The sequence below is a fragment of the Dipodomys spectabilis genome, unplaced genomic scaffold (genome assembly GCF_019054845.1).
Source record: "Dipodomys spectabilis isolate Male_0828 unplaced genomic scaffold, ASM1905484v1 ptg000001l, whole genome shotgun sequence".
NCBI lineage: Eukaryota > Metazoa > Chordata > Mammalia > Rodentia > Heteromyidae > Dipodomys > Dipodomys spectabilis.
Window position 1 is genome coordinate 24,766,038 of NW_024870678.1, and position 12,224 is coordinate 24,778,261.

General features: G+C 41.6%; 1 protein-coding gene across 1 annotated transcript in view; it reads right to left on the minus strand.

Annotated features, from left to right (window-relative positions):
- Nucleotides 1-1,410: 1,410 nt before the first annotated feature.
- Nucleotides 1,411-12,224, minus strand: part of Txlnb (taxilin beta) — a 42,246-nt gene continuing 31,432 nt past the window's right edge. Inside the window, exons 7-9 of the mRNA XM_042668526.1 lie at nt 6,498-6,590; nt 3,995-4,090; nt 1,411-2,267 (exon numbers count right to left, since the gene is read on the minus strand). Of these exons, the coding sequence (XP_042524460.1) occupies nt 1,443-2,267; nt 3,995-4,090; nt 6,498-6,590 (1,014 nt within the window). The 3' untranslated portion in view covers nt 1,411-1,442. The remainder of the gene's footprint in view (nt 2,268-3,994; nt 4,091-6,497; nt 6,591-12,224) is intronic.

The following is a 12,224-nucleotide window of genomic DNA, read 5'->3' on the forward strand; positions in this document are numbered from 1 at the left end:
ATCCCAGGTCCAGTAATTATGCTGCTGGTATTGTTAGAACCCCTGTCAAGCAATGATAATATGATCTTTATGTAGACAGTTCCAGATGTTTTTAGTTTTTGCCTTTTTTGAGTTTTCATCTGTTTCTCACTATTTTGAGTAGGGACCTATTGTTTTTTTACTTTGTATTTCTGGCCTTTAAACAAAACCCTCAAAGCAGAAAATGTGTTTGTAAGTCTCCTCACTCATATCGAGACCCTGTGTGGGTTTCTATTGCAGAAAAATAACAGCTTTACTTAACTTTAATTGAGCTGAGGGCCAGGTGTAATTCCCTGCTACAAAGGAGGGTCATTGGAAGGAAGGGAACAGATGCTTTGAGAATACAGATTGGGTCAAATATAGCAAGAAGTAAATATCCTGTCATGAGACATAAGGAGCATAAGACGAAGACACCTAGCCACAGCCTCAGCCCTCAACCACTAGCTAGCTCCCTTGCCCATTTCCAATCCAACTTGGGGCGGGGCGAGGGGGGTGGTGGTGGAGTGTGGGCAGTCAGGAATGGCTGTCTTATACTGGGGGTGGTAGAGGTTGGGAGGAAGCTGGCTGAGGAGTGTAGAAGCAGCTGTGTTCTTTCCCTTTCCCTTGGGGGTCTCCTGTGACCACCTTTGTGTCCATGCTGGTCACAGACTTGCAGTCTAGCACAACTGCTATTTTGTGGCTTGACCACTTGGCTGAATTTATTGATCTCTTATTGGGTTATTTATTTTTGCCACATATAGTGATGGCCTAAATGAATAAAGTTCTGAACCTTTGGTACAGGTACAGATAAGAGGTAATCATTTGATTAGCTTCTAAAGATCTTGCACAGAGAAAAATACATAATGGGTAAGAGAAATAAATTTACAAATGTGTATACCTGCATGTAAAATATATACACATGTCTATGTATATGCACATATGTATGTATTCACACTGTACATATGTGAATAGATACACATGTACACCAACACCTATGCATATATATGTTCCCTATGTTATTGAATGGAAAGGAGACATCTTTTATTATGGGAATTTTTGAGCTATTTATAGAAATAAATACAACATTGTCAGTATTTATGTATTTGCAGTGAAAGTCTTGAAATACCAAATCTTACTGCTGATTTAGAGATCGGATAAAGTATATTTTTAGTGGAAAAGTAATATAAACTTGTTATTGTATGTTTTGCTGCCATTTGGGAACATTATACTATCACTCAATGTTAAGTAGAAATGTTCCACTTCAGTTATGAATTGAGAACATAGAAAAAAGTCTGAATGTGCTTTGAATCATGTGTTTAAAAAATCTGGTCTTGATCCTAACTTTCTTTCATTTGACATACCCATTGCTTAATGCCCTTTCTAGGGAGCGTCTGCTATGACAAGACCCAAAGTGAGGACGACAACCTCTGAAGACATGATGATGCTTAGTCCACTCCTTCCAGGTTGCTGTCACCTGCTTTGGGCAGTTGGGGCTGGGCAGAGGACTCTGGGGTCAGTTCCTCTGAGGCTACTGGCAATGGCTGCCCGCTGGGCTCACACTCAGGTACTATGGCTGGAACTTGATCACTGACTGTGGAGAGTGGATCAGGGTCATTTGCCTCTAACTGCAGGAGGGAGACCTGAGCTGGAGGTTGTGGGGCCTGATTAGAAGTTTCTACATGAGCAGGACCATTTGCTTCCACTTGGGATAGGAAGGCCTGGGCTGGGGGCTGTGAGAACTGACTCGAAGCCTGTGCCCCAGTGGAGAGACTCTGAGGTTCTCCTCCTGACCTTTCCAGGACATGACTGGCCATAGTGGCGGATGTGGCAGCCTGGCCTCTTCCAGCCTCTGTCTGAGTAGCTGGGAGAGGCAGAAGGCTCCCTGGATGTCCACTAGGGATCTGAGGGGGTTGTTCAGGCTTCTGGAGGGCAGGGTCCCCACCTTCCTGAGGACCACTCAGTTCTGCTTCTATTTCTGATGGGTCCAGTGTGGACTCTGGGTGATGGATTACCATAAAGGCGGTGGCCAAGTTCTTTATAGTGTCTTGAACACTGTTGGCTTCCTCTGTGTTCACCTCTTTCTCTGCACTGATATCTGACTCCGGCTCCTCATCGGAGGTATGCTGACTTTGGTCATCTTTCTCAGATATTTTTGCCTCTCTGATTTTTCTGTAGAGTTCAGTTCTCTCTTCTTGTAGAGCGCGGCAGAGCTTCTCCAGCCTCCCAATTTTCATCACGAAGCACTCGTATTCCTTGGCTCTCAGTGCTTTCTGTGATTTGAACACACACAAAACACAATGCAATGAAAAACTGAATTTCCAGGATGCTTTCTGGAAGAAAGCATTGGAGTGGTAGCTGAACAGACCTGTGGTTGGAGACAAGTTGTTGTATGTTTTTTTTTTTTTTTTTGCATTGTATGTAGAATTTTAATTACCATAGTAGAACTTGAATCTTTCTTTGGAAAAGAAAGATGCTAAGGCTTCTTCTCTGAATTAAGCCTGAGCCTCTCAAATCGTACAATAAATACCTACAAGCTATGAGTAAAAGCTTGTGGGTGAAATGAATAAGACAGACTCAAACTTTCCCTAAGTGGTGCCTTAGGCCCTATATTGATGAAGATATAGATGAATGTGTGTTAATCCCAGCAATTATTTGATTTATGTTGATGATCACTGAGCATATGTCTTTAGAATGGTTTGCAATGTGGGATGAATTGTTAGAACAGCAATTATAACCATAGAAACTCACCGTATACTAATTCATGACTGTAGTGGCCAAACTATCGACTTCTTTCTCTAGAAATAATGGTGTATCTGTGCAGAGACAGGTTCTTCATCTAGTCACCATGTACATACTCATTCTCCTTTGAGCTACTCTGTACCTTTGAGACTTTTTTGGGGGTCATATGTAACATATAAACCCTGTCTATAGGTGCTGGGGAGGTGGCTCAGTGGTAGAGCGCTTGCCTTGCATGCCTGAGGCCCTGGGTTCGATTCCTCAGCACCACATAAGCGAAAAGAAAAAAAGCCGGAAGTGGCATTGTGGCTCAAGTGGTAGAGCGCTAGCCTTGAGCTGAAGAGCTGAGGGACAGCGCCCAGGCCCAGAGTTCAGGCCCCACAACCGGACCCCCCCCCCCAAAAAAAAAAACCAAAAAAACCCTGTCTATAATGTCAGGGTCATGGATATTTGCTATTACAACAGAAAAACCTTTAGATCCTGGTATGATATTAGTATTTAAATGCCTGTTTAAGGAGCATAAGAAAATATTTCTCCATATCTGTCTATAAAATTACATATGCTCTGGGTGAATGGGTTGATGTTGACTCTTAGTGTATTCACATCATTGGTTGTGCCTCTTAGATAGGCATTGGGGAAATGAAAAAAAATTTTGTGTGGTGTGTGTGGGGTGTGTGTGTGTGTGTGTGTGTGTGTGTGTGTGTGTGTGTGTGTGTGTGTGTGTGTGTGTGTGTGTGTGTGTGTGTGTGTGTACCAGTCCCAGTGCTTGAACTAAAAGCCAAGGAGCGTCCCTAAACTTTTTTGCTTAAGGCTAACATTCTACCACTTGAGCCACAGCTCCACTTCTGGCTTACTGCTGGTTATTTGGAGATAAGAGTCTCACAGACTTTTGTGCCTGGGCTGGATTTGAACCATGATCCTCAGAGCTCAGCCTCCTGAGTAGATAGGATTATAAGTGTGAGCCCGGCACTCTTCCGACTTTTAAGTAAGGCACAGCAGGCTTAGTGCTGTTATGGGGACAGCTTTTGTATTAACAAGCATGTGATCAAGGGCCATAAAGCTCTTTTATGACACAGGCCTGGATTCTAAATTACCCTTGTTTTATTACTTTCATGACAATTTAACAGGTTACATCCTTGCAAAATTCAGCCCATTTTCCCCCCAATGTAATCACTTGTACTGTTAGCTTATATTGTGTGTGAATATTTTGACTAGAGAGGAGGGACATAGGGAATAAAAACTAACAGAAGAATTTCCTCACCTCTTCAATCATGTCCAACAGAGCTTTGTTACAGTTCTCAAACCGGGCTTTCCATGTGGCAGTGTCCTTTTCCAGCCTCTTCATTTTCTTAGTTGTCTACAGAAACCAGAATGTTTTGTGTTAACTCTGAAGAGAGAATGTATCAAGGAAGCTACTAGTTCCATATGTGGCATCTAGAGCAGTCCTTCTGTTGTCAGATGCTAAAGCAAACAGATGTTGAATGCTAAGAATGAAGGTTGTGGAAGAGTCAGGACTTATTTCTGAGTTCTCTAGGTCAATGGTGAATGAATGGGTTTGTCTGAGAGCCAATTCAAGAGAAAGAAAACTACTTAGGAGCACATTGTTTTGTTGTTGCTTTTCCTTTCATTCAAGGTCAAGATTTCTTAACCAAGACCCATGAATAAACTTGCAAATTAGATCATTTATTTTACTGAGCAGAAGACTATCACAATCACAAAGCTGGCATAGCCTTTGGTCCTTGCAATATTGGTAATATCTGGGCACTGGCCACAGTAAAGCAACTCTCTGTGTCCTCTATCTGTGTTTGTTTGCATGATTACACATTATTTATTTAGTCTTTGAAAAAAGGTTCTGTGGTTACCCCCTACTTCATTAGTGGGGAAACTGAGTCTCAGAGAAGTGGAATCATATTCAGAGAGTTAACAGAATGGGCTAGATGTATTCCATTTCATTTCATTTAGTGAATTTTGTGTCTCAGCCTCTTGAGTAGCTGGGATTATAGGCACGAACTGCCAGTATCTTACAGTTGGCGTGTGGGGAGTCTTACTAACGTTGAGCCAGGGCTGGCCTTGAACTGCTGTCCCCCTCATCTCTACCTGTGAAGTAACTGGGATTATATATACATGCAAACTGGAGAAAGCTAGCTTTTACCGAGCATTAACATTCTTAATTGTGAAATTAATTACAGGATTTCATGAAAATACTGCCCAAAATATGTCCACCCATAAATTGATTCATTGCAGAATGGTGGTGGGGGCTGGACTCAGGTGAGAGTCCGGGGTTTGCCGTGTTACACAGCTGTTCTATCATTTGAGCTACACCCTTTGCGCTTTTAGCTTAAGGTTATTTTGAGGCTAGGGATTCCCGTTCTGCCAGTATCTACCCGGCCTGTGATGTTCCTGTTTACCCTTACCACATAGGTGGGGTGATAAATATACACCACCTGTGCTCAGCTTTTTGTTGGTTGAGTTGAGGTCTTGTGACCTTTTTGCCTGGACTAGCTCAAACCATGTGGCAACTTTACCCCACCTCCCAAGTAGCTAGGACTATAGAATTAAGCTGTCATACCCATCAAATAGTTCTGCTACTGACATGCTTACAAAAATACTGAATTGAATGAGATTTAATTAAACACATCCAAGCCTGGTGCTGGTGGCTCACGCCTATAATTTCTGCTACTCAAGAGGCTACGATCTGAGAATTCCAGTTCAAAGCCACTGCAAGAAAGTCCATGAGACTCTGATCTCCAATTAACCACCAAAAAAAAAAAAAAAAAAAGCCAGAAGTAGAGCTGTGGCTCAACCGACTGAGTGCTAGACCTTGAGCAAAAAAGTTCATGGATAGTGCCTAAAAGTTCAGCCCCCCAGGGTCAGCACAAACAAAACAAAATGAAACAAAATGTCTAGTTATACTATTCATACCTACTCATAGCATGTATTTGTTAAATATTCTCAAAAATTTGAAACCCCTTTTGAAGTACATTAATTTATGAGTTTTTCAATCGCGTGAATGAGGAAAGATAATATCTCAATTTATAGATAAGAAAAATAAAATTCGGTAGAGAAAAGTGAATTCACCTCTTCAACAAGTACTGTCCAGCCGTAGAGTGTATGAGAAAACACTCAAAGGGCTGGGAAGGTGGCTCAGTGGTAGAGAGCTTGCCTTGCATGCCTGAGGCCCTGGGTTTGATTCCTCAGCACCATATAAGCAAAAAGAAAAAATGCCGGAAGTGGCGCTGTGGCTCAAGTGGTAGAGTGCTAGCCTTGAGCTGAAGAGCTGAGGGACAGTGCCCAGGCCCAGAGTTCAGGCCCCACGACCGGACCCCAAAAAAAAAAGAGAAACCACTCAAAATGTAAAATTGGACTTTCACATCTTTAGTCAGGGGTCTAGAAGGAGCCACTCTAACAGTATTTTCTCCTCTAATATTATACTTTTATATAATTATATGAAAGATTTTTATTAACTTTTAGAAGGTTAGATTTAATAGATACAATATAATATTGGCCCTTGCTATATACATGTTAGCCATGAAGAAGAAAAAAGAAATACTGTTCCCCAGACTGAAATATATCCTAGAAGTTTTGGGCTCTTGTTAAGATCAATTCACTACAAATTTACCAAAAAAATATGACTCAAGTCTCATTCCTACCTTTAATACTTCATTACTTCATGATATACACCAAAATAGCATGGGAAAATGAACCCAAAGGAGAGCTGCCTGTCAGAAAATGTCAATATTTCATAGATGGTAAGTAAGACTCACTTTATCCATTTCCTGCTTGAAAGTGGCGAACACTTCATTGCTCTTTGCCAGAGTGTTCTGGAACTCTTCAAACCTTCCTGAGTAAAGAGTAAGCTGTAAACAGAGGAAAGAGAACTATTTTAAGGCTGCTTCCAGAACAAAACAACATGTCATTGTTCATTATTTGAGAAGAAAAATGATTTAAAGGAATTCTCAGTAGAGTGTTAATCATGTGTTCAGTTGTATTATTCACTATAAGCTCAGCCCAGCTGAGTGAACATGGCTGACTTGCTTCCATAAAGGAAAACAATGATAAAATATATTTCCACTATTTCATTGTATCAAGCCTTTTACCAACATTCAGTAAGCACTGAATACATATACGTGGACTATAGGCACCAAGGTGTTTCACGTGGGGATTTTGTTCTTGAGGGACCCTCACTCCTAATGAGAGGCTAATCTCAAAGACAACGACTCTATGAGGATGGAGACAAATTGCCCCATCAGCCAGTAGGTGCAGTGGGTGATTGTGTGAGACGTGAGTTGGTAGGGAAGGTATCTTGACAGGAGGCAGAATGTAGACAAATGAACTGAGCGATAAAAGGAAGGGGTGGGGCTGGGAATGTAGCTTAGTGGTAGAGTGCTTGACTAGCATGCATGAAGCCTTGGGTTCGATTCCTAAGTAACACATAAACAGAAAAAGCCGGAAGTGGCGCTGTGGCTCATGTGATACAGCGCTAGCCTTGAGCAAATGAAGCCACGGGACAGTGCTCAGGCCCTGAGTTCAAGCCCCAGGACTGGCAAAAGAAAAAAAAAAAAAAGGAAGGTGGATGGCCAAGGACCAGGATGGCTACCTTTTGTGCAGACTGTAATCACTGTAAGCAACTACCATATCTGCCTTAGACATTCAGCTTTTGTATGCTTATCAACACGGTATTCTAGCCACTAGTTCTTCACAATGCCCCCTTCCAGCAAAATCACAGATGAGAGCAGCGAGTGTTGATAAAGAGATGCCTTTTCTCATTTATACAAAAAGCATGAGGGGAAGGGGAAAAACAAGTCGTTTAAATAAGGATACAGGTGGACCTGTTGCAACAATGAGAAGTACAAGTTGTCATGTCAAAAACGAACTTTACAACTTGGGGGGGGGGAGGATTGGGTGGGGGGGGGAGGGAGGATGGGAAGGGATGGGAAGGGTAAACAAAGGAGGAGGCTACAATGCTTGATAAGAAATGTACTCACTATCTTGCCCATGTAATTGTAACCCCTCTGTACAGTATTTTCACAATAAAAAAAATAAAAATAAAAAAAAAAAGCATCCAAAGGATTAGCTTTCTTGAGAGGTGAGGAACTGAAAAGGGCCGTTGTATCTTCACATGGTTAATTTCAAGTTTTGTATCTGAGATGACAACAGTGGGCAGCACTAGGAAGGAAAGTGTTTAAGTCCCTGACTGTGAATGACACTAACATCAAAACCTTGGTTCTGAAAATGGAATCCGGATGGCTTGTTTTGAGTGAAGAGACTTAATAGAGATGAATTAACATTGTTAAGCCTCCATTTTCAGTTCAGTACTCTTCAGTGTGGGAAACAGTCCCAGGTCCTCAGATGGTTACAACAAATTTACAGCACTCAATAACAAATATGGCCAGACTTGGTGGACTGGGCTGTCTGAAAAGCTGAGCAACTGGTAGTTTTGATGGGACTCTCTTTTCTAAAAGAGAGAAGAGCACACAGACTAAAATAGCAGGAGACTGGAGAATGCTCACAGGTGGAGGCAGTGTCAGAGCGAGTGGATGAGTGTATGTGAAGAAAGGACCCCTAGATCTCAGAAAGCAGCTGATCACATTGGTTTATTTCTAAATAATGCAGAATAATAGAAGGCTTAGTACAGCAAGCAGCAACAAAATATTATCATAAATTCTTTCATAGGATATAAATTTTCCAAAGAGAAGTCAAACAAATGACCATCAGTCTGAAACCTCTCATTTGCCATATGACAGAATTGAAATTATGTTTGTTTCTCATGATTCCTTGGCAGAAAGATTACAGAAAATTGAGCAAGGGGCAGCAAGGAATTCATGGCTAGGAAAATGCTCTTGGATTTCACACACACACACACACACACACACACACACACAGAATGTATAAAATAATAATAATCCTAGTGTAAACTCTTGTGGGTCTGGCTATCTATACTATACATTAGTGGTCTGTTCCTTAAAACAGCTTGGAATCGTCTATCACAAAATTTATTCACTTGCATTCTTGGCCAAGTCCATCCTGAAATTTTCTTTTTCTTATCCCTTATGCCCCCTGAATCTTTTAATAATTTACTACTAATCTCAGCAGTTTCACAAATGTGGGGGTTGCTGAAAAACTGTGGTCTCCTAAACTGGTCTTCCCGATCCTTTCTTACACGCTAGTTTCAGGATTCAGTTAGGCAACCTGCATGGTCTCTCCACTCCCAGATGTGACACTGACACAGTCAGAAACAGTTGCATCTGAACTTCAACGTCAACAGTGTTGACAGGCATTCTTGGTTTTGTTTGTTTTGTTTTGTTTTTGGTTAGACTGTCTTCACTCAGCTGTAGTGACTTTTACTTGCATGTACTTATAAAGTAGCTTCCCCCATCATTTCTCAAAGTAAAAGATCTAAGGGAGAAAATCAGAATTTTTATTTTTTTGTGAATTAATTGGGCAGGTGTTTTTGTTCCTTTGCCATTTTTTCTTGTTGCTGGCTTGCGGCATGAAGAAGGCAGACAAGTGCCAAGAAGCATGCCTTGCTCCATTACCACCTCTTCTGGGCTTTTCCTGGTGACTATTTTTGTTTCCTTCCATATCCACTTTTGGGAACCATTTTAATTGTTTTTTTTTTTTTTGGGGTCCGGTCGTGGGGCCTGAACTCTGGGCCTGGGCGCTGTCCCTCAGCTCTTCAGCTCAAGGCTAGCGGTCTACCACTTGAGCCACAGCACCACTTCCGGCTTTTTTCTTTTTGCTTATGTGGTGCTGAGGAATTGAACCCAGGACCTCATGCATGCAAGGCAAGTGCTCTACCACTGAGCCACCTTCCCAGCCCGAACCATTTTAATTGTGATAAAATGCGTATAACAAAATTTATCATCCTAAGGTGGGAGGCATGGCTCAGTTGGTAAAATGCTAGTGAGTGAATGAAAGCATCAGGTACCAAGTTTGAGTTCCAGTAGGGGACTATATATAGTTCCATATATATAGTTTTATATATATATATAGTTCTATATATATAGTTTATATATATACATATATATATACATATATATAGTTCTAACCACTTTTGAATATATAGATCAGTAGTAAGTATGTTCCCATGGCTGTACAGCCAATCTCTAGAAGTTTTCAGAAATGAAAAATGTAAACCCTATAACCTATTGTCAACTCTCTATTTCTTCCTTCTAGTGACCTGCATTTAATAGTCTGCTTTTCTTTTACCTGACTTATTTTTCCTAAGTGGCAACACATGTGTGAGTTATGTATTTTTCAGGTAACCAGCCTCAACACTATCCCCTAAAAAAAACGTATTTCCTTAATGGTTATTTGTCCAATTGTACTTTCCCTCTGAGGATTATGCTGACACAATGCATGTTTGAATAGACAAGGGATGTTCCTATGCTCATCCTGGGGTTTCAGAGAATCCAGCAGAGGACAGCTAGAGGTTGTGTGCAGTATTTTTCCTACCAGAGGCAGAAATAGAAAGAAAACTACTCTATTGTTCAAAGTCATGCTAATTGCTTCAACATTTCATTTTTAAATGGAGCAAGGGACTCACACATTCTTTTAACTGAGCACTGAATTTTAATTATAAACATCTGTAGAGTGTAGGAAACTGAACTCATGTCCCGGAATTGTCTTTGCTAGCCTTTGAGAATGGTGTGGAGACAGTAACTACTTGCAGGGGCTTTCCTCTCGTCATGGATGGACCAGGGAGAAGACTTCTGAGACCATGGTGACACATTTTTACGAATGTACTCACTGATCTTTCCCCGCTGGTGGTGGTTTGTGCCTGTGCTGTCAGATACTACTGACTTTCCACATCAGCTACTGTCTGCATCCTTATTGATCCAATGAACACTTCATTTGTAGTGACAATTGTATGCCATTGATCATCTCTGACAGTCCCTCTCTTGCCTCAGTCTATATAATTGAAAGCCAGACATCTCTTCCCTAAGTAAGAAACATGTTCCCAGCTGGCCAGCTGTTGCCTTATGAATAAAATGTGACTTCAGTTTGAACAAACAATGTTGTCTGTCCTTGAGCTTTCTCTTGCTCAGGCCTTAGATATGGGGAAGGAGGCCTGGAGTGGTGCCACTCACACCTCTTTAAAGACTGCATAAAACCAAAGAAAGTGTGAGAGTGCTAAGTAAGATTTGCAATAAGGTTGCTTGTCAAGGTGTTTTGTTTTGTTTTGTCGGTCGTGGGGCTTGAACTCTGGGCCTGGGCGCTGTCCCTCAGCTCTTCAGCTCAAGGCGAGTGCTCTACTGCTTCAGCCACAGCGCCACTTCTGGTTCTCTAGTGGTTTATTAAAGGTAAGAGTCTCACAGACTTTCCTGCCTGGGCTGGCTTTGAACTGTGATCCTCAGATCTCAGCCTCCTGAGTAGCTACAGGCGTGAGCTACCAATGCCTGGCAAGTGTGGTGTTTTTTGACACAAGGACTTGTTTATGTTGTGTGGGTTAGCCTTGCATTACCCTGGGGCTGCCGCTCAGATCTTCCTGCCTCAGCCTCCTCAGTCGCTGAGGCTGCGTATGTGTGCTACCATCCCCAGCAAAAGCTTACCACCAATAATGCTGATACTTCAGGGTGGGGGGAAGCTTGCTTCAACAGTACACATAATGATTACAGCCTTTCTTTCCTTCTGGAAGATTAAGTAATAATTGGAGTTTTGAAAGCACTGCTTTTGTCTAAAGAGGAGAAAAAAGGAGAGTCTTTGCAACTTGAGAGGTAGTCTACACTGTGGGCAGAGAAGTTAGGGTTCATTCAGACCAGAGCCAAGTTCTTCAGCTCTGCAAGTTCTTCACAGTTATCCTCAAGAGCCAGTTGGGGTCCTGAGGTCATCTTCTTAAAACTTTTTCAACTTAAGACTCTCTTATTTTCTCAAAAGATGATTACCTATGAAATACTCACACACTGATTGCTAGTTAGCATTTTGTTAGCCTTAGGGAAAACACTAAAAAGGGAATCAACTCAGGCAGTGATTTTTCTGTTTCTTGACTGTATACTATCACCTAAAACCCTGACCAGCATTTGGAAAATGTACAGTAGGTATGGGTTGAGTTAATTGTACTTGTTTGGGACTAGGAACTGGCCTGGTGCTTTGCATAGATTATTTAGTAAACAACTGTATACATTTTATATATTTATTAGTGAAGCCTCATTTTCTTTTGTGTGTATACTGAGGGGCTTGAACTCAGGGCCTAGACACTGTCCCTGAGCTTTTATTGCTCAAGGTTAGTGCCCTACCTCTTGAGTTACTGTTCCACTTCCAGTTCTTTTGGTGGTTAATTGGAGATAAGAGTCTCATGGACCTCCCTGCCTGAGCTGGCTTTGAACTTTAATCCTCAGATTTCAGTCACCTGAGTAGCTAGAATTATAGGCATGAGCCACCAGTGCCTGGTGTTATGCTATTTTTTTAACACTAAAAAGCATTGGGTATCCCCGAGGCCTCCAGCTTGGCATGTCACTCTACAGACAAGGAAAGTTAGTCTTACATAGGTT